This window comes from Ornithorhynchus anatinus, chromosome 1, assembly GCF_004115215.2.
Source record: "Ornithorhynchus anatinus isolate Pmale09 chromosome 1, mOrnAna1.pri.v4, whole genome shotgun sequence".
Classification (NCBI taxonomy): Eukaryota; Metazoa; Chordata; class Mammalia; order Monotremata; family Ornithorhynchidae; genus Ornithorhynchus; species Ornithorhynchus anatinus.
Window position 1 is genome coordinate 155,382,758 of NC_041728.1, and position 23,138 is coordinate 155,405,895.

At 42.5% G+C, this 23,138-nt stretch overlaps 1 protein-coding gene across 1 annotated transcript in view; it reads left to right on the plus strand.

Moving 5' to 3' along the window:
• Positions 1-23,138, plus strand: part of SMC4 (structural maintenance of chromosomes 4) — a 63,561-nt gene that overhangs the window by 7,421 nt on the left and 33,002 nt on the right. The window contains exons 5-6 of the mRNA XM_029066846.1: positions 22,152-22,316; positions 22,587-22,714. Coding sequence (XP_028922679.1) covers positions 22,152-22,316; positions 22,587-22,714 — 293 coding nt within the window. The remainder of the gene's footprint in view (positions 1-22,151; positions 22,317-22,586; positions 22,715-23,138) is intronic.

Consider the following 23,138-nt stretch of genomic DNA (forward strand, 5'->3'; position numbering starts at 1 on the left):
CTAACCATCTGGCCCCCGGTCTGCCTCTTCCACGTTTTCCCTGGACTTCTCCTAGCATTAGTGTCTTCTCCAGAGAACGAGTCCTCATGATTGTGTCCAAAATATGCTCATCTAAGTCGAGTCATTTGGCCTTCCAAAGACCACTTTGGTTTAATTTGCTCCGAAATCCATTTGTTTGTTTTGGGGGCGGTCCGTGGGATTCGCAGAAGCCTTCTCCAACACCACATTTCAAAAGAATCGATGTTCTCTCTGTCCGGTTTTTCACTGTCCAGCTTTCGGATCCATACACTCACTTGTAGACTTACAGAGGCTCAGATTTTACCCACCTGCCTATCACATTCCTAGGCAGTTTTGCAAAAAGGTCCAACCAGTCAGGGCTTTCATCCTTTTCCTACAGCCCCATTCTGGAGCCAACTTTCCTCCTGAAGTGCAACCAGAGATGCCAACAGCCAGAAGGGGCCTTGACCTCTCTCTCTCCCTCGTCCTATTTCCAAGACATCCTCTCGACTGTAAGATCGCTAGGAGCAGGGAACGTGTCCGCTAGTTCTGTTGTATTGTTCTCTCCCAAGCGCTTAGTACAGTGTCCTGTACCTAGTAAGTGCTCAGTAACTACCGTCGAGTGGTTTATCTCTGTAACGAATGGTCTGCCAGCACCTCAAACTCCACGTATCCAAAACAAAACTTCTCCTTCCTCTCTTCCTCCCGAAACTCTCCTCAACCTAACTTCCCATCAGAACTGACCCTCCATCCTTCTCGTCTTTCGAACCTGCAGCCTTATCCTTCAGGCCGAAACTGGAACCTGCCTGCTCTCCCTTGGCAGCATCTCCAGAATCCACGCCTTTTTCTCCACCCAAACCGCTACGACCAGCACCGCTAGAGAAGCCACATAGCATAGTGAATAGTGCAAGAGCCTGGGAGTCAGAAGGTCATGGGTTCTAATCCTGGCTCCGCCACTCGTCTGCTGTCTGATCTTGGGCAAGTCACTTCACTTCTCTGGGCCTCAGTTCCCTCATCCGTAAAATGGGGATTAAAACTGTGAGCCCCACTTGGGACAACCTGACTACCTTGTATCCATCCCCGAGCTCAGAACAGTGCCCGGCACGTAGTAAGTGCTTAACGAATACCATTATAGTTATTACGACCCTGTTCCGACCACTTGTCAGATCCGGCCTCCACTCCTGTTTCAGCCTCCTCTCAGACCTCCCTGCCTCCAGCTTCTCCCCTCTCCGTATCCTTCATTCAGTTGCCTGGATCGTTTTCTAAACACTTCTCCTGCTTACATCTCCCCACTCAATAAATTTAAATGGTGTGCTCATTCCTGTTGACATGAAGCAGAAAGTGCTCACCACTGACCTTCCTTCGGTCAGCCCTCTCCCTCCTACTTACCCACCCTTCTCTTGCGCTCTCTTTTTTTTTTAAGGGTGCCAGGAACAGTACTAAGCACTGGGGTTGTTACGAACTAATCAGGTCGGACACAGTCCGTCCCTCGTGGGGCTCATCATTTTACAGATGAGGTAACTGAGGCACAGAGAAGTGACTTGTCCAAGTTCACACAGCAGAGAAGTGGCGGAGCCAGGATTAAAACCCAGGTCCTTCCGATTCCCGGGCCTTTGCTCTGTCCACTAGGCCAAGCTGTTTCTCACTGCACCCTGCGGCTTGCCTGTGACCTCTTGTTCAGTCCCTCTCCCTTAATATCTGGTAGATCACACTGCTCTCCCCATCTTCAGAGCCCTCCGAAATCCTTTCTCCCAGAGCCTACCCCATTAATTTCTAAACTCCCCCAGCTTCTCTCACCAACTGACATGTCAGCATTTCCCAACCAGCTAAACATCTAAATACCTAGAACCTAATGTATTCAGTCATTCAGCCATATTTATTGAGCCCTTGCTGTGTGCAGAGCACTGTACTAAGCGCTTGGAAAGTACAATTCGGCAATAGAGACGATCCCTGCCCAAAATGTAAACAGACATCAAAGTAAATAAATACAATTATAAATATATGCACATCAAAACAAGTAAACAGGGATCATTTAGCGTCTTATTCTTATCCCACCCTGTTAATTAAGCACTCATTCATATGCATATTCCCTTTTCCTTCATTTTACCTGTAATCTGTTGTCCCTTTTTTTGATGATATTTGTCCAGCGCTTGCTATGTGAACAGCGCTGATCTAAGCGCTGGGGTAGATACAGGTTAAGCAGTCGGTCAGGTCCCGCCCCATATGGGGCTTATGGTCCAAATACAAGAGAAGAGGTATTTAATACCCATTTTACAGTTGAGGAAACAGAGGCACAGTGAAGTGACTTGCCCCAAGACCACAGAGCAGACAAGTGGAGGAGCCAGAATTAGAACCCAGATCCCGTGACTCCCTGGCCCCTACTCTTCCCAATGGGCCACGCTTCTTCCTCTGTCTCCCTTGCTAGACTTTGAGTTCTTTGAAGGCAGAGGTCAGATTTATTTAGTTCCATAATATTATTGCTCTCCTCCCAGCTCTTATTTTAGCACGCAAGCAGGCACTCGATCAAACCCCGTATATTGCTTAATTGGGGCTAGCATGGCTGAAGGTGAATATTTGGCTCTGTTCATGAGAAGGTATGAATGTGGGTGCCTACCTGTATAAAGTGGATAATGGTCATTAAAGTGTTTCGTGGGAAAATGTATCTGCCTAGTCTTGTATTGTGCTCTCCCAATCACTTGGTACAGTAGTCTGCACACAGTAAAAACATCCAATAAATATCATTGATTCATTGACTGAGCCATTGATCTCTGGGCTAGTGTAGGTTTTTTTTGTAGTTTGGCATTTTCAAAATACAGAGATCATTTAGTGATTTCAAGTATTCTCAATTTTCTAGGTAACTTCTTCCATCTGAATGTTGGTTTATCTGACCTGAATTAACTTTTTGTCCGCTAAAATACTTTAGTTTTGAACTACTTTCTGAAAAGTGAATAGAGGGGCTTCTGTGAACCCTCAGCTTCGATTTATTGGTTAAATTTAGTACTTATGATAAATGTGTGATCAGATGTATTTTTGTGTTCCGTAGTAACTCCAGCCGTTTATCACCGAAAGTGACTTTTGCTTTTTTTAAATACAGACCATAGAGCCGCAACTCCTAAAGTAGTTGTGCTCTTCTTAATTGCCTGCAAGGTGAACCAGGAGATCATTTGTAAGATCGTTTTATGCTTAACAGATGGATTTGATTGAAATCTATCATCAGACAACTTCCATTGAATTAACTAATCAATCAATGGCGTTTCTGAGCCGAGCACTGCATGGAGTGTTTGGGGAAAGTACAATAAGTAGACATCCCTATCAAGGAGATTGCAATCAATCGGTAGTATTTACTGAGCATTTACTGTATGCAGGACAGTGTGCTAAGCACTTGGGAGAGTCCAACACAACGATATAACGGACACATCCCCCTCCCATTGTGCCCTAACAGTCTAGAGACAGTTTGCAATCTCCTTTTATATGACAGTTGCATTCTTGTTGATGGAACTCTTGCTTGTTATTCAAAATTTGAAAACGACGTGGATTTTGTATCTTAGGATAACCCCTTTCAAACCCTGGTTTTTCAATGTTTTCTTCAGATAATTTGTGCAGCTACAGTAGACAACAGAGTTATGATATAGTTACTAAAGTCGTAGGCGTTTGAACTTAGGAAGACAATTTCTAGACTATGAGCCCGTCGTGGGGTAGGGATGGTCTCTGTTGCCTAATTGTACTTTCCAAGCGCTTAGTACAGTGCTCTGCACGCAAGAAGCGCTCAAGAAATACGATTGAATGAATGAACCATGGTGACCAGCAGCAACGGCTCTTGAAGTGATTTGATTTAGCAAACCATGGTATTTTAGTTATTTTTCCTTTTGCAACAGACACGTTTTAATCTGCCTTCCCCTCTTCCTCACATCTACTCCACCAACAAGAATGGGTTTGAAATTGTGCACATTTAGGGAGAGGAGTTATTTTGATGGTGTTTAACCAAATTGAGAGAGAGACAGACAGACAGTTGGTTTAATCAGGCCTTTTATCTCTCCTTTCCACATACTGTTGGTAAGGGTGTTATCTCGAAAAACACCAATCTGCTGTTCAAAAACTCAAACGTGGATGTGGATTGGGATCTTCTCCATCTGAGGATTGATTCTCATTGGTTAAAAGACTTCTTTAATCTTGATTAATCTCTAGCAGAGCCTCTGTGAGCCCAATAAGATCGACCTAATGTAGTACTTGATCTTGTAATATGTTTATAAAACTTTTCTAAAGCGATTACTTGAATGCATTATCCCGAAGGATATAATTAAAAGCTGAAATTCCAGTTCCATGATCCTATCTTTTTGCTTTCCCATCATGAAGTAAGTCTGGGTTCTTTAAAGGATCTTAACCAAAACATATTCAATTAAAGAAAAATAGTCAAGCAAGAACTATACCTTACTATACTCTTTGTGTAAAACACTGTTTTTTCCTACCCAGCCTTGATGATCATGGTGTAAAATGCATCTAGTACCGTGATTCTTTATATCTGGTTAAGGGGATCTGTTTGCCCCAAATAACTGCAGCTGCTTTTGTGATTTTTGTTTAAATACCATTTGCAGCTTAAACCCCTCTGATTTACTCAACCTTTAGTTAGTACTAGTGATTAATGATTACTTTTTATTTACCTGAATTAATTTAGATGGAGATGTTTGTGGTTTTATTCTACATACATGCCTTCATTATCTTTTAGCAATTGCTGCACTGAGTTTTTTGGGTCTCATTTCCAGTATGTTATTCAGAGATTCTGATGGTACAGAATATGTATTTCACAGGTATAAATAGTGCTGATGTCTTTTCTGATTTTTTTTTTAATTCTTGCCTGATGTCTAGTTCCCATATTACATTTTTAAAAACAGATTTCTACTTTTTAATTTTTTTGAAAACTGAGAGATGTTTTTATATTATTGTCAATTATTTTTAAAGCCTAAACCTTTGTGGTTTGTTATATCTTGATCAAATATAGTTAAAGTTTGGGTTCCATTAAAAAAAATCCTTCTGCTTTGGATTTGTTTGGACATGTCTGAGTTTAATTCCCAGAAGACTCTAGTGAAGTAAGAATATTAAAGATAAGCCAAAATGCTTTTCTAATTTTTTTATGTGTATGATTAATTTTTATGTTGGGACATTTGAGGTCGTCAGTCTATCTGGAGACTGCTCTGAAGAATTGGCTTTTTTGTTGGTGGGTTTTTTTGTGTGTGTGTGGTTTTTTTTTTTTCCTAAAGAATTGGTTTGCCCAGCATTGGTTTTTTGGAATTCTGTGTTGAATTTGATAAGTAATGATTTGGTTCATATACACCCATTCTAAAAGGATATCTTAGGGAAGCTTGAGGGGTTTTTATTTTTTTATTTATTTTATTTTATGGTCTTTTTGGGGTATTTATATGTACTCATTACAGAAAGACAATTTCGGAAATATAGTCGACTGAAATCCTTATAATTGATTTGAACTGCATGATCTTGACAGAGTTCCTACTAAAAATCCAGACAAGAATGTATGCCTAGATTAATAAAAGATGCCTTTTTAATCATGTATAAAAAGTCAAAGAACATCTTGAAGAATATGCTAGTTTGTTCATGCCATTGAATGGGGAGGGAGGTTTGTTTGTTTTATCTGGTCACCCCAGATTTCATTCAAGTGGTTTTGCAGTAGGTATTCAAAGTATTACATAGAGATTTCTAGGCTAAAGTTAAACAAGATTTTAAGCTATGCATGTTGCAGGAGTCTTGCAACTGGTTTTCAACTGGATTTCATAGCTGATTTTATCCCACCCTCTTCTGAGGAATACTCAAATTATGATGTTGGATATATCAACTGAATCAAAGCTTTCCTCTCCTGAATGTGATAGGATGAGATGAGAGCTGAAAATCTAGAAGGAACAAAATTGAAAAAAAAAAAATCAGAAAGCTATCAAAAAAATATATGGGAAATTTATTTAAATGGACTGGTGATGCTTTTCCTAGTTGGGGCTCCTCTCTAAAGGTCAACTAATATAAACATGCACTTTTAAATGTTTTCTTTCACCAAATCAGAAAAAAAACCTAATGTAACTTTGAATTTGTACTTTAAGTTTCCTTTAAAGAAACTGCCAAGAAAAAGTAAAAAAAAATTACCATGTAAACTTGTACTCAGATATAGTGCATTTTTAATATTCCTAACCACACTTGAGAAAATCTGTGGAACCTATCACTTTATTTCGCGTGACGGTGATGAATTTCAGTTTTCTAAGTGAGATTTTTGATCCAAGATCATGTAAAACTATCTCTCTGTGTACATAGGAAACAAATATCTATTTTCCTGGTGTTCTTTATTTTGGGGAGGAAAAGGAGATGGCGTATCCTGGAATAAAACTTAGCCCGTGAGTCTTTAGCCCAAGTCATCTTATTTCCATATTTTGGCCCTCCTCCACTTGCTGAATTTCTACATTTGCTTGTTTTTTAGTCGTTGAACTCTTTAATGGTAAAATAAGTTAAAAATGAATTGTGTCTACTAAAGCATGCGGTAGGGTAGGTAGGAATGAGTACTATCCAAATGTCACAAGAGAAGCTGGTGGGAGATGTGGCCGGGGAGGGGGAAAAATCAAGATGGCAGGATGTATCCAACTCCTTTATGTGTAATAGGGATTCCTAGGATTTTGGTGACGTGTTCACCTAAATCAACAGTGACAGTAACCTTACATTTTGTCACTTTGGCTATAAGTCTCCAGCGCTGTGTCTACAAGCCAACTAGCATATCGTTGCGACACGAGTCTTTTAACAAACTTATTATCCCAGAGAGTTTTCAAAAGTGCTTTTGATTTATGTTGTTAGCCTCAGTTCTTAGGATATAAAGTTCCTTGCTAAAATGCATTTTAGACTGCTTTTAAAGCTAATGCAGATCAGTATTTTCTCAGCCTGTAAAAATACAAGTTTAAGCTATGATAGGCTAGGTAAGGCCCAGGCACTGTTGATATGTAAAAGTTAAGTTCGGGGGTCCTGAAAAATTGTGATATTTACTAATTTGTGTTTCCCCTTGAGATGCAACAGTATGGTAATTCATATTTTTCTGTTCTAAATTAACTTAACTAAATTAATTAACTAAATTAATTTCTGTCCTATGTTCACAAGTTTATTATAACGTAGCTATGACTTAAACTCATTTTAAAAAGTCGATAGTAGCCATTCCCCAGAAAATAGTCCTACCTCAGTTAGGTGTTATGATTCATGAGTAATCATTTGAAACCGTCTGGTCAATAGTTCCATTATGTGACAAATGAAAGTACTTGAGAACAGAGGAGCCTTCTAAGTAGCATATTCATGATCTGTGTTGAAGGTTTAAATTGTTCATTGTCAGGAAGGAGCAGAGTTGAGGAAATCAGTACATGTTCTTTTCTCCAAACGCAGGTGCTTAACTGTTGATAAAGTGACTATGGCAGTTGTGCTGAATCTATGCCAAATAATTGTCTAGGAACTAGAGTTTTAGTATTTATTGGGCACTTTATACGGGATACTGTACTCAACACTCCTTGATAAAGTGACTATGGCAGTTGTGCTGAATCTATGCCAAATAATTGTCTAGGAACTAGAGTTTTAGTATTTATTGGGCACTTTGTACGGGATACTATATTCAACACTCTATTTGACTGTGCTAAACACTCCTTCATTTGATTGTAAACTTACTGGGGGCTGGGATGGGATCACCCACTGACACCTCATTTAATACAGTGCTCTGCACAAAGTAGGCGCTCGATAAATATGATCGACTGACTCAAACGTAGCATGCCCAAAGGAAGGTCAGGTTGAGCCAGGGCATTGGATTGGATGTGAGTCCGTTGTCTTTAAGTTGGTGAGCCACTGAATTCAGCCTGCCCAGGGTTCTAGCTACTGTTCCTCTCTCCCTCCTGTGGTTTGGTGTGTCTTCCAGTTCCGTGCCCAAGTTGAGTCCTATCCCATTTATGTATTGGTCCACATTTCCTGTTTGGCAGCTCTCCCGTAAACTGTCCTTTCTTTTTCTTTCTCTCTCACTCTCTCGCGCTCTCTCTCACTTGCTCTCTCTCTCCTTTCTCTTTGCAATGTGAGTTTTTTTACAGAAATGAACTTGTAAGCCTTCTAACATATTGCCCTGATCAGGGAAGTCCTCGTACATGTGTGGGTGAACCCACTAGTCCAAATTAGACCTAAAAAATGACCCAACTGTGTTTGAGCTAGAGTTACTCCCACTTTTCCTCCTTACCCATTCACCTCCCCACTTATTTATTAAGTATTCACTGTGTGCAGAACGCTGTACTAAGTGCTGAGAAAGACTATACAGGTGGAAATTGGACCCAGTCCTCAAGGGGCTCGCATTCTGAAAATATAAGTGGGAAGGAAGGACCAGTGACAGACATCTAAATAATTGTGATATTTGTTAAGTGCGTACTATGTGCCGAGCAATGTACTAAGGCCCTGAGTTAAGGGCAAGATAATCAGGTCCCACATGGGACTCACCATCTAAGGAGGGAGAACAGGTATTGAATCCCCATTTTACTGATGAGGGATCTGAGGCACAGAGAAGTTTAATGACTCGGCCAAAATCACCCAGCAGGTACGAAGCAGAGCCAGTATTAGAACCAGGTCCTCTGACCTCCATGCCTGTGCTCTTTCCACAACGCCACCCTGCTTCTCTAAAGAGAAGATGAAACACTAAGACACCATAAAGAGATGGACCAAAAAAAACCCCAAAATAGAAACCACTATACTAACTATAATTACTAATTATAAATATAGTAATGTGAACTTTCCACACATTTGCATGGAAAGCCGCTTTTAGTGCTTGCAGCCCACAGAGACCACCACGCATGAACAAACGTATCAAGTCCTGCCCAGCACCTTGCCCCGCTACATGTGAGGATGGAACCATCCCTGTATACTGGACCTGGAACTCAGCCTCGCTTATCACTTATACAACATTTCAGGAAACAGTCTAGATCTGTGGATTAAAAAAATGTTCCAAGGTGTCAGAGTAATCAGTTTGACTGTTGCTTAAAGGGCCTGAAAGGATTCATAAGTTTGAATCTCTGTGAAAAGCAGTTGTCTATCTACCTGGCGAATAATCCACTGACTACAGTCATTTAAAAACTAGAGCCAGAGAGGTTTTTTGTTTTGTCTTGTTTTAAGTATCTTTGGTTAAAGAAAGTTTTGCAGGAGGACATCTGCAGCATCTCCTTCTCCTCCACCTCCAGGGCTGCTGCCCCTTTTTTTTATGGTATTCGTTAAGCGCTTACTATGTGTCAAACGCAGTTCCAAGTGGTGGGGATAGATACAAGTTAATTGGGGTCAAACACATTCCCCGTCCCGCATGGGGCTCATGGTCTAAGTAGGGGAAACAACAGATATTTAATCTCCATTTTACAGTTGAGGAAACTGAAGCACAGAAAAGTGAAGTGACTTGCTCAAGTTCACACAGCAGACAGGTGGTGGAGCTGGGATTAGAACCCAGGTCCTCTGCCTTCTAGGCCTGCGCTCTTTCCACTAGGCCACGCTGCTTAGCTTGTTGTCAGTGAGATGTGGGGGATGGGCCAGAAGCTGCTCTCTCCCGGTGTCCAAGCCCGTGTGCCGTTCCTTACCCGGAAAGAAGTGATCCAAGGTAACTGAATATTGGAGCATCCAAGGATAGAGCAGAATAAATGAGATCCTCGGTGCCGTTTTTGAAGCACATTAGCAAATCTGTAACAGGGAGCGCTGTTCTGCCTTCCAATCGCTTTCTTTCCCTTTGGATGGCTGACCAAGTTTTTTATAATGTGAGCAGGAGATAACTATACATATTTTTGCCACCTAGTTCCTAGACTATTGGAAGGAATATGTGGCGATGTGATGAAGAAAACCCTATAGTACGGAGAGATAAAGCTATGATAAACTCTGTGACTACAGCAGCCAGCAGCCCATCTTCCCTTTTCCTTCCTCCGCTCATTCCTCTGTACTCAAACTACTATCACCTTGCTCCAAGCTTTTGTTCTTTCACAGCCTTTTCACTAGGTTCATGACCCCCTCCACCCAGCCTCTCCCTGCCCTCCTCACGCCAGTCTGTACCACACACCACTGCACGGGTTTTCTTCTTGAGGCATTGCTTATCTCCCCAAACCCTCCAGTGATTTCCATTTCTCACGTCAAAAGAAACTCCTCACAGTCGACATCAAGGGTCTCCATAAGCTCTCCCTATTTTGCGTATCATATCACGTCACCTGCTCCTCTCCGCTCATTCCCTTCGTCCCTCCCAAGCTAACCTTCCAGATGTTCCTCATTCTCGGCTTTCCCGCCTCGTCCCCTTGCTCCTCTTTCACCAGCCTGGAACGCTTTCATTATTGAGCAGCAATTGTAGTATGAAAAATGTAGAGACTTTCACTGAAGCTCTTCACCTGATAAATTAGAAGAGTTTCCTGAAGGAGAACATGAGTCTCGATAGCTTCCAGGTTCTTTTAATGTGGCTTCAAACAGAGCTGTGTTTAACAAATTAAACAAAACTACTCCGATTTCATTACCCTGCTTTTGACTTTGATGACGGAAAGGGATCGGATAATGCTCTGCCAGTTCTGACCTGGTGTGCCATATCTGTCCTTAAAAGTAGTTATCCGTTTTTCTGTAATATTAAAAAGATTTGTCAAATAGAATCCATGTGGTAATTGTTAGTTTCTGGAACAAACTGAGTTTTCTTTTGATTTTTTGGTCATTCTAATTCATATTTCTTTTTCCGAAGTTAAAGTTGATGTAGATACATCAAACCTAAGCTTTGATTCCAAATTCCAATTTCTTGCCGCCTTGGCTTGGCTAAACTTACCATATGAAAAATTACTGTATAAGAAGTGGGGTGAATTCAGTTCTGTGTCAGTTCTTAAAGTGGTTTAAAGGCATCTTGCGAGTTCAGCTCTTCTGATCTTTTGTTTTGATGCAGTGGGGCCAACTTATCATTTTGAGGTGTGGAAGAGAAGGGAAGAAAGGCCAGTGAGGGGGCAGAAACAGAAGGGGAAGAGAGGAGAGGAGGAGAGAAAGATGAGACTACTTGAAGCTATGCCTCCTGCTTCTGTTTTATTCAGTTGTATCGTGCAGATTCTTTGGTCATGAAGTCTTTGAGACCACGGCTCTTCTGTCATCACTTTCAAGTGCTGTAAGGTGGTAGTCACAGACACCCGACGCATTGTCTGTATCTCCCTCTGCTAAGAGAAGCAGCCTGGCCCAGTGGCTAGAGTACGGGCCACTGAGTCAGAGGGACCTGGGTTCTAATCCTGTCAGCCACTTGTCTGCTGCCTGACCTTGGGCAAGTCACTTCACTTCTTTGTGCCTCAGCTAACTCATCTGTGAAATGGGGTTTGACTGGGAGCCCTATGTGGGATAGGGATTGTGTCCAACCCGATTATCTCGTATTTACCCCAGCGCTTGGTCCAGTGCCCGGCATGTAGTACGCGCTTAACAAACACCACAATTACTATTATTATTCCCCTCGAGGCCTGCTGCTGAGCTGGCCTCCCCTGGGATGTCAGGCTGGGCCGGAGGCTGCTCCCGTCGTGTCTCCCGGTGCCGAAGGCAGTGAGCCATTCCCTTTCCCGCCTATCCCCTCACCCCGTGGTAGACTCCCCGCCAGCTGGTGCTCCAGGGAAGGAAGCTTGCCCTGCCCCAAGGCAAGACTACAAATGTCTATGTAGATATCAGTCTGTAGGGTTCATTTGATATATACTACATCACTGGTATGGACCAGCTAGGTCTTTGGAGGTCTGTGTTGCTTGGAGTTTGAGATCAGTTTGCCAGGCCCAAACAGTAGTGTTGTCAGCCTGCTGTTCCCTAATTTTGTTCTAGCCAGATCACACTGACAGCACACACTGAAGTAGAACTGAGTGTGTAGGTAGCCTAAGATCCAAAATGAGTGGCCAAAAATTGGAAATATATTTAAAAGCAATGTATTTCTATGATCAAATAGCAAATTTGAACCAATAATCAAATGTTCCTATTCAATTTTAACACATCAATACGTAATTTTTAAAGTGTGATCTTTCACATTTTATTCAGCAAAAAAGCATCCTTTGCTATAAGACTAGAAATCCATCATCTTTGCTAAGTTGAATTGAGCTCTAATTCTAGTCTCTTGGTTCATGTGGGTTGAGAAGAAAGACAAGGGAAGTGTTTAGCTTAATTACACACTAAGAAATCCCAGCATTTACCTTCTGTAGTTCTGTCACAAAAGACACTTACTGAAGGGTGTTACCACGGGGGATAGCTGAACTTACTATAGCTGAACTTACTACCTCTTTCCTACTGGAAAGACTTTGGAAACAAAATAAAGTGTCTCACAAAGTCAGAATGTACTGGAATGTTTGATTTCAGTGAATTTGTGTTGAAATCAAACTTAAAAGTCCACGTAGATACTTACAGAATTTGAACTTCGTAATAAAAGAGGTAGTGCTACGTACCTTCAGTAAAGGCTTTGAATACTGTTTAGAATTAAAGCAGTGATTTACAATTTGGGCTTGTAGCTACCTTGGTTATGGTCAGAGGTTCAGGGCTTGTTTCTTTTCGACTACCTTGAGCTTGTGTATTTTAGGTTCAAAACAAGCCCACTAGGTGTCATCAAATACTAAATAAAGTATATCATTTCTTCATAGTAAATTTTGAGATTTCAAAAAAATTAGGAACAGATAGAAACCAGGAATTGTGATTTTAAAAAACTACATTTTTGTAAACTACCAAGGGCTGTTTATTTCTGTTTACTTACTATCCTAAACAGGAATCAAATTTCTGATTTAAAAACAAGTTTTTACTATAAAATGTTAAAATTCTCTTAAAAAAGAACAGATTTGGAGGCGATCCTGTAATGAACTTGACCCACCTCCGCATAGAGAAGCAGCATGACTCAGTGGAAAGAGCCTGGGCTTGGGAGTCAGAGTTCATGGGTTCAAATCCCGGCTCTGCGCTTGCCAGCTGTGTGACTTTGGGCAAGTCACTTAACTTCTCTGTGCCTCAGCTACCTCATGGGGATTAAAACTGTGCCCCACATGGGACAACCTGATCACCTTGTATCCCCCAGAGCTTAGAACAGTGCTTTGCACACATTAAGCGCTTAACAAATACCACCGTTATTATCAAACAGAAATTCTGTATATAGACTTGGAGGTGCCCAGTCAGCTCGACCCCTCATATCTTACCTCACTGATCTCCTACTACAACCCAGCCTGCACACTTCTCTCGAACATCAACCTGCGCTCTCTACCTCAATCTTGTCTATCCCACCACCAATCCCTTGCCCGTTTCCTCCCTCTGGCCTTGAACTCCCAACCGCTTCATATCTGACAGCCCGTCCCCTTCAAAGCCCTCGTAAAGTCACATCTTCCAAAAGCCATTCCGCAACTAAGCCTTCATTTTCCCCTTCATGCCCTCCCTTCTCTGTTACCTATGCATTTGGATTTGTAGCCCTTCTGCTCTCGAGACTTCCCCAACCCTCAGCCCCACCGCTTTTATGTGCATATCCTTAAATCCTACCATTTCCCCTTTCTATACTTTATTTTATCGCTGTTCCCTCCTGTGACGGTAAGCTCCTTGTGGGCAGGGATCGTGTCTACCGACTCGATTGTATTTTCCCAAGCGGTTAGTACAGTGCTCTGCACACAGTAAGCACTCGATAAATATCTTTAGTTGATTGCTTCTAATAACCAAATAGTTCCAAATTTCAAAGATTTAATTTTCCATGGCCCATGTTAGAGCTATGCTTAGGCTAGAAGGCTATCACTCACTTCTGATATACGTGGAAAGGCATCCTGGATCTCCTGGATATTGCTGAGTGTTCATGGTTGTCTTGTAGGTTATGAGAATTGTGGATTGAGTAACTAGGATGACACTCTTGCACTAACAGTTTAGGCCAAGCATATGGCTCTTCAGTCAATTGAAAATAATATTCATTGAGCCCACACTGAGGGCAGGGCACTGTAGTCTGTGTCAACCCCAGCGCTTAGAACAGTGCTTGACACATAGTAAGCGCTTAACAAATACCAACATTATTATTAGTCAGTGCTTGGGAGAGTAAGGCAGAATTATCAGACATGATTTCTGCCCCCCCAAGGAGTTTGCAATCTGGCAACAATAAAATAATGTACTGATAGGAAGAAGGATAAGGGTTAGTACTTTAGCAGTGATAGTATTTAATAAGTGCTTACTTTGTGGAAAACACTGTACTCTGGGAAAGAATACACAGGTGGGAATCAGACATGGTCCCAAGCCCCTAAGATGTGTAAACTACCTAAGTGTTTCTGGGGATTTGCATTTGCTTGAGTGCTTTGGAAGCTCAGAAGCAGCGTGACCTAGTGGTTAGAGCTCGGGCCTGGGAGTCAAAAGGTCAAGGGTTCTAATCCCGGCTCTGCCACTTGACTGCTCTGTGACCTTGGACAAGTCACTTCACTTCTGGGCCTCAGTTACCTTGTCTGCAAAACAAGGATTAAAACTGTGAGCCCCATGGTGGACAGGGACTGTGACAACCCAATTAGCTCGTATCTACCCCAGAGCTTAGAACAGAGTCTGGCATGTGATAAGTGCTTAAAAAATGCCATAGTTATTATTGGTATTATTATTAGGTGTTGGAGTAGCAATTGGGGAGACAAGAAATTAATTGGTTATAGCCTCCTATAGGAGATGTGGTTTCAGAAGGGTTTTGAAGATGGTGAGAGCTCTGGCCTGCTGGATATAGAGAAGGAGAAAATTCCAGACAATATGGAGGATCTGAGCAAGGGGTTGGCATTGGTAAACAGAAGAACAGGGCACAATGAACAGATTAACGTGAGGGAGGGTGATGAGGGCAAACTGGAAAAATGCTATTTATGGGCTGGAGAGGGGGAAGACTAGAGTCAGAAAGATCAGCAAGGAGGCTGATGCAATGGTCATGTTCCCCGCCCGAAGCAGGAGAGGAAAGCAGACTGGATTTTGCCAGACTGGCTATGGGGATTGAAAGAGAAGGAAGAATCAAGCAAAATGTCATGGTTGCCAGCTGCAAAGATGGTGCTTTTGGCAGCTGTGGTGGGAGAGTGATGTCGAGTAGAGTGTTTTGGGCGGGGAAGACGAGCTCAGTTTGGGGCATATGGCTTTTGAGGTGCTGGCGGGATATCCATGTTAAGTCCTGGGGATGGAGGGGTGGCAGAAAAGGAGAGGAGTTGAGGCCAGCAAATGAGAAGCAGCGTGGCTCAGTGGAAAGAGCATGGGATTTGGAGTCAGGGCTCATGAGTTCGAATCCCAGCTCTGCCACTTGTCGGCTGTGTGACTGTGGGCAAGTCACTTAACTTCTCTGTGCCTCAGTTCCCTCATCTGTAAAATGGGGATTAAGACTGTGAGCCCCACGTGGGACAACCTGATTCCCCTATGTCTACCCCAGCGCTTAGAACAGTGCTCGGCACATAGTAAGCGCTTAACAAATACCAACATTATTATTATTATTATTATTATTATTATTATTATTATTAGATTTGGGGGTTAGCCACGTGGTCATGGTAGTTGAAGCCTTTAGACTGTCAGATTATGAGTTCTCCAAGGAAGTGAGTGTAAACTGAAGAGAGAAGGGTACCCAGAACAGAACCTAAGGGACACCCAAAGTTAGCAAGAAGGAGGAAGAGCCAGCAAAAGAGATGGAGGAAGACCAGCAGAGGGAAATGGCAGGATCCAGGAGGGAACTGCCAGTAAAACCAAGGTTAGGCAGCGTTTCTGGGAGACGGGAGTAAACTGTTTTGTCTAAGGCAGTGGAGAGGTCGAGGAATGGGACAAAGTAGCGTCTGTTTGATATGGCAAAAAGCAAGTCATTGGTGACCCCTCCATCTATCCTAGAACAGAATGGGCTCGGTGGAGTGGGTGACAACTGAATTATAAGTGGGTTGGCAAAGGATTCGGAAGAGCGGAAGTGGAGACAGTGGAGATATACACTCTGTTTTAGGAATCTGGGCCAGGGATGGGAGAGTGGAGATGGGGCAATCCCTGAATGGTGCAGTGGGCTCCAGAACACTACTGTTTTTTTCTTTTTAAGGATTAGAATGGTGTGGGCATGTTTGATGATGGCAGAGGGTAAGGAACTGACAGACAGTTCAATACCGTTCAGTGAGGGAAGAGGGTTGGGCACATATGTTTTTAAACTGTGGGGGGAACTGGGGTCAGGCATGGGTCGAGTGGTAGATTTTGAAAGCAGGCAGGCGGCCTCTTGAGCTGCATGTGCGGGAGGGAGCTCGCGTCTGATGATTTCAGTTTTGTAAAGGTTTTATGGGTTGTTTTGTCTCGATGCTGCTCTGTTTTAGTCCACCAAATTTAAGGCCTGTGGTTTGGACCCAAGCCCTGAAGGTGTGGTTTCTCTACTCAGTGTGTGGGTATCCTACTATTATTCATATCCCAATTAGTGAAGTAGTGTTGAACTTGGATACTAGCATCCTGACTGTATTCCAGGACCTTGTTTGTGAGTTGTGTGTTTTCTTTTTGGTTTTTGTGGCCGTTTGGTGTTAAATAGGGCACGTGGGGGTGGTGATGAAAGGTGTTGTTCAAGAAACCCAATAGGAAGTCTGCAGGGGGTCCTGACCTCAGACCCTAAAGAAAGTTAGATGTTTTAGAGCTCTGAAAACCTTCAATATTTCTGCATACTTTGTGTCGTAGTATGACCACCTTTTAGTCAGAGTCCCAAGGACCTTGCTGACCTTTTTTTTTTTTTTTGATTTTTCTCTCCGTGGTTATCAGTTCTTCATTGAACAAGGAGCTACCTACATAGCAGTGGTCAGTGCTGATAACAAACTTTCAGTTGTGGACACTTTTCCTGGTGCAAGTTAGTATATAGCATCTGACTTCATGCTTTTCTCTGCAGAACCATTTGTAGTGATCTATATGTTCTGTTTGGTCACACCGTCAGACTACTTTCCTGGCATTTAACAGCTTCTGGTTGGTACTATCAATCAGTTAGTGAAGTGGTATTCAGTGAGCACTTACTGTGTGCTGAGTACTGTGCTAAGCGCTTGGGAGAGTATAGTATAAAAGAGTTGGTAGACACATTCTCTGCCCACAAGCTTACAGTCTAGAGACATAAATAATTTATGGATATGTACATAAGTGCTGGGGGGCAAAGGGTGGGATGAATGTCAAGTGTCTAAATGCTACAAATTCAAATGCAGAGGTGATGCAGATGGGAGATGGAGTGGGGGAAGGGAGAAGAGAGGTTAATGGGGAAAGCTTCTTGGAGATGTGACCTCAGTAAGGCTTTGAGAGTGGTGACTGTGAGCCCGTTGTTGGGCAGGGATTGTCTCTATCTGTTGCCAAATTGTACATTCCAAGCGCTTAGTACAGTGCTGTGCACATAGTAAGCGCTTAGTAAATACAGTTGAATGAATGAATGAGAGGGAGCAAAGTGTGCGGGCTGGGCTGTAGTAGAAGAGGTGAGGTAGGAGGGGGTAAGCTGAGTGGGGAGACATGAACGGATCTCTTTTCTAGAAAAATGATCTAGGCAGCAGAGTGAAGTATATACTGGAGTGGGGAGAGGCTGGAGGTCAGCGAGGAAGCAGATGCAGCAGTCAAGATGCATTGGGATAAGTGCTTGGATCAACGTGATAGCAGTTTGGATGAAGAGGAAAGGTCGGATTTAAGCCATATTGTGAAGGTAGAACCGACGGGACTTAGTGACAGAATGTTGACACCAAGAGAGACAAGTTGATAACAATGCCAAGGTTTTGGGTTTGAGAGTTAGGAAGGATAGTTAGTATTGTCTACAGTGATGGGAAGAATAGGGGGAGGATGAAATTTGGGTAGGAAAATGAGTTCTGTGTTGGACGTGTTTAGTTTGAGATGTTGCCAGGATATTCGGGTAGAGATGTTCTTAAGGCAGGAGGAAATGCAGGACTGCAGAGGAGAGAGGTCAGAGCTGGAGAGGTAAATTTGGGAATCACCCATGTAAAGGTAGTAGTTAAAGCCATGGGTGCCATTGAGTTCTCCAGGGAAGAACCCCACAGGAATTCTCCCCAGGAGTTGTTGTAAATGGAGACTAGAAAACCTAGAACTGAGCCTCGAGGGGACCCCCTCAAGGCCCACTGTTAGAAGGTAGGGCACAGAGGAGTCTCCTAAAGAGACTTAAGAGCTGTCAGAGAGTTAGGAGAACCAAGAGAGGACAGTGTCAGTGAAGGCCAGATTGGATAATATTTTAAGGAGAAGGGGGTGATCCACAGTGTCAGAGGCAGCTGAGAAGTCTAGGAGGATGAGATGGAATACAGTCAGATTTGGCACGAAGAAGGTCATTCTTGTCTAATGAGGGTTGCTTCTGTGGAATGGAGTGGCAACCAGGTTGGAGGAGAGACAGTGGTTGTATACAGCTCTTTCAAAGAGTTTGGAGAAGAGTGTTAGGAAGGAGATGGGGTGATAACTGGAGGAGGCAGTGAGATCAGAAGAGTGGTTTTTTATTTATTTTTTTTTGATAGGGGATATCTGAGCATGTTTAAAAGCAATGGGGAAGGAGCCGTTGGAAAATGAATGGCTGAAGATGGCAGTCGAGGAAGACATAAGGGAAGGGGCGAGTATTTTAATAAGGTATGGGTCAGAAGCACAGGTAGAGGGGATAGATTTTGAGAGGAGGCGAGAGATCTCTCCTTGAGTTACAGCAGGAAGAGGGTGGAGGTGGGCAGGGGGGAATTGGAGAGGAGCAGGGTAGATTTTAGGGAGATCACGCCCGATGGTTTCAATTGTGTTTGATGAAAAATGTGGCCAGATCATTAAATGAAAGAGATGGTGGGGTGGAGGGAAAGGAGGTTTGAGGGGGGAGATGAACGCCCCAACTTTCTCCTTCCTCCCTGGGGAGATCAGCTGAAAAGACATTGTCATTTGGGGTGAACCAGGTTTCATTAATAGCAAGGAGGAGCAGAGCCTATTGAAGGGCGAAAGGAAACCTCCCCATGATGGAGTGGGGGTTCCACAGGTCTCCTGTGGCTGAGGCTGGGGGTGAGGGGTAGCACCAGGGGTAGGCACTTTTGATGGTGCTCAGAGTTTTATGGCATTTGGAAAGCTTGTTCTAATTCCAGCTCAGATCTCTTCTTATGTCTAAAAAGCCTGGCAACAAGGAAGAGTTCAATAACCACTCACTTGCAGGCTGGGTTCTGTGGTGCACCGGATAGCTTCTCCTTTGTACCGCTCTGCTCTTTCCTGCTGTTCTGAGCCCTTTCCTCCCCTTTGCCCTGCTCCCCTCTCCCTTCTACAACAGTTGCTTGCTCTTTTGACCTGCAGCTCTCAGGAGCTTTCTTTCATAAAGCTTGGTCACACCTGCTCTATAGCTGCTCAGTGACTTTTTTTTTTAAGATAGTGTCAATACATTTTCTTTAATAGCTCATCCAGAGGCACTCTGGCTAGATTGAACTTGCCAGTAGGTGATATCAGAGAGATGCTGTAATATAGTAGAGTGCCTGGCACATAGTAAGTGCTTAAATACCATTATTATTATTATTATTATTATATGTGGCTCAGAAGGCACACACAGCTCCACTTCACTGGCTGTATGGGTTGCGGTAGAAAAACTAGGGGACCTAAATGTAATCCTGTGGGAGGCAGAGAAACCCAGCCCTGTCCCATCAACTGGCCCCTACCCTCAGCTGTGTCTCAGTCACCCCAAACCTCCTGCTTGCCATTCTGGTTTAAATCCTAGGACTTTTTTGTTGTTTGTTTGTTTGTTTTCTAATCTGTGACTCTCAAGTACAGTATGTTTTTGGATTGTGGCTCTTTGCTTTAAGAGTTTTGATCACCCTGCCTTAACAGATTTCACAAGCAAATTCCTTGCCGCCTTATAGAAGGTAGTGATCAGGGGCATTTCAAACATTTCCTTAGTGTCCAGGTTGTGAGGAAAGGCCTAGGCAAGCATCTAGCAATTCAGTTCCCTCCAGGCTTGGAGGTCTGGACATTTCGAGTTATGACAAACAGCGATTACAGTATGTCTAAATTTTCCCTACTTCAGCTTTACTTTGCATCAGCTTGACTTAATGAAGCTTGATCCAGGGACCAGGTGATGGACGGGGAGGCGCTCATGGGAGCTGTTCGGAATGGATAAACTATTTTACAAGTCGTAATGACCAGGGGAAGTTTGCGGGGAGGGCCAGACAATCTCCCGTTCTCCGAGAGGAATCACCAGAGTCAGTCATCATGTCCTTTTTCTACAGTCAGTGGTATTTATTGAGCACTTACTGTGTGCAGATCATATCTGCCTGCTTCAGGAATCAGTTGCCCATCTGTAACACTTATTTTGACAGAATTGATTCTGACTTAAGATTTTGACCGAAGACCCAGTTTTTTGAGGGGCAAATTGTCAGGAGTCTGACAATTCTGAAAATTGTTTAAAAGTCTGAAAAATCTAGTAAGCAGAGACTCAATGAGGTAAATAATAATATTAACAAATGCCATTATTATTATTATTATTTGCCTCACTGGATGTCCACTTACTAGAATTTTCAAACTTTCAGGCAATTTTCAGAATTGTCAGACTTCTGACAGTTCGTCCCTCAAAAAACTGGGTCTTGGTTCCAAATCTTAATCGTGTTTTGGCTCTTGGAAAATAAGGTGCTAGGTAAACTGATACTTTAGCATTTCCTCGCAAAAGCCTGTCTTTTGCTTGTGAATGGCTAGCCATGAAGGAGTTTTGGCTGCCTATCAGGAGCTCTTCTGTTCTGCCTTTTCTCCGGAAGTAGAGAGCCAGCCCTAGGGGTACTTCAGAAAGGATTTGTAAGGTGATTCAGCAGGTGGCAGACAGCCTTGGGCTTCTGGGAGTCGAGGCTGTCTCACTTTTCTCCTTCCCCACTTCCCCACTCCATCCCCTTCCTGCCTTTCTTCCTTGGAGCTCTCCTATGCTGGCTTTCTTCAGTTCCATCTTCTGCTGCAGCTCCCTTGCTTATTGAGAAGCAGCATGGCCTAGTGGAGAGAGCGCAGGCCTGGGAGTAAGGAGGTCATGGGTTCTAATCCCAGATCCCCCACGTCTGTGTGACCTTGGGCAAGTGACTTTACTTCTCTGTGCCTCAGGTCCCTCATCTGTAGAATGAGGATTAAGACTGTGAGCCCTCGGTGGGACAGAATTGTGTCCAACCCAAGTATCTACCCCAGCACTTAGAACAGTGCCTAGCACAAAGTAAGTACTCAACAAATCCCAATATCATCATTATTATTATTTGGCTGACCCACCACTACCACCACCTCTCTTTATCATATGTCACACCGTTTAGGGCAGTAATGAGCAATTCCTCAGGCGGGAGGGCCACTTAACATGTTCAGAAAGCTGCATTCATTTTTTTTTTCCAATAACTGCATTTATCCAAAAACTCTTCATGTGTAGGTTCCGTACAAATTTATCTGTAAAGATTAAAACACTTAATGTTTATATGTACGTCTAAATATATGTTTACATGTAAATGAGAAGTAGCATGGCCAAGAGCTGATAGGCCGTGGACCTGGGTTCTAATCCTGGCTCCCCCATTTGCCTGCTGTGACCTTGGGCAAGTCACTTAACTTTTCTGTGCCTCGCTTATCTCATCCGCTGAATGGGGAATAAGACTGTGAGCCCCATGTGGAACATGGACTATGTACGATTAGCTTTTGTCTACCCTAGCACTTTAGTACAGTACCTGGCACATAATAAGCACTTAACAAATAGATAGATATTTTTGCTAGGCACTTTGTGGGCTGAATAGAATCAATTGATCAGTCCGTTCTAGCTCCCAGACCATATTTGTCCAACCCACCTTAGACTGGACTTCTGGTTTTTGTTGTGTTTTTTTTTTTAGAGACTCAGGTCATGAAGGAGTATTGAAGGGAGGGATTGAACTGGTTTTGCCACTAAAAGTTCCGTAATTCCTGATGGTCAGGATAGATGCCTCACTTTCCTTAAGGAATGTTTTCAACAATTAGACATCATTGTGTTTTGTGTATTTGCCAGAAATCTGTTGAGTTGCTCTACACACAGTAAGCATGCAGTCAATACAATTGATTAGGTTTGTGCTGCCAATTATATGGTTCTCTTTTTCATAATTGGCATATACTTGTTAGATATTGTCCCATTTCTCTCTAGGCAAGAGATTATCTCTTTTCAATGTAGAAAATTACTTTAAACTTGAATATAAACTAACGGTTAAATTTTACATTTTTGCAATATTTTAAAGGGCGAAGTTGAACAAATTGCTATGATGAAACCAAAAGGTCAGACTGAACATGACGAGGGTATGCTTGAATATTTAGAAGACATAATAGGTTCGGGACGTCTGAAAGACCCTATTGAAGTTTTGTGTCGAAGAGTTGAGATGCTAAATGAACAAAGAGGAGAAAAGGTAAATAAATTTGTGAACAAAGTCAGCCTTTTTGAGCCCTGATTATAAACACTGAAACTTAGAAATGCTCAAGACTTAAGTGTAAAATCACTCTTTTATAATGCACGTAACATAATAAAAAAGGTATTTTTCTTCCAACGTAGCAACTTTGAAAAGTGTTTTTCTTTTAAATTTAGTTAACATTTTTAATAGGGGAGAATTAACAATTCAACATATGGTTAATTATTTGAATTTGTTTTAAAACCCTATTTTTCCTAACTTTCTTTGTAGTTGAATAGAGTGAAAATGGTAGAGAAGGAAAAGGATTCATTAGAGGGAGAAAAAAACAACGCCATTGAGTTTCTTGCCTTGGAAAATGAAGTATTTAAGAAAAAGAATCACGTTTGCCAGTATTATGTGTAAGAAATCTTTTAATGAATGTTTAATGTAGTTGATTTTAATATTCACTAATTGTGTATCTGAGATGTTTCATGTTCCTCTGAAACAAGATTAATTGGGAATCTGTTGCTGGCCTTAAATAAAAAGTTTGCCTTGAAATTGCAATTTAAGCCAGGTTTTGCACAACCACAAGAGTAAGATATGTGAAGCTCTGCCGTTTGCCAGTCTTTTGCCGTGGACACTGCAGCCTTCTTCCTCTTGCTTAGACTGTGAGTCCCCGTGTGAGACAGAGACTATATTCGGCCTGATTAACTTGAATCGACCCCAACACTTAGAACGGTGCTTGACACAGTCAGCACTTAACAAATCCCACAAAATCAAAGAGAATATATGAGAAACATAAATTTGCAGGTATGATGAAGACTGTAAACTCTTGGTGAGCAG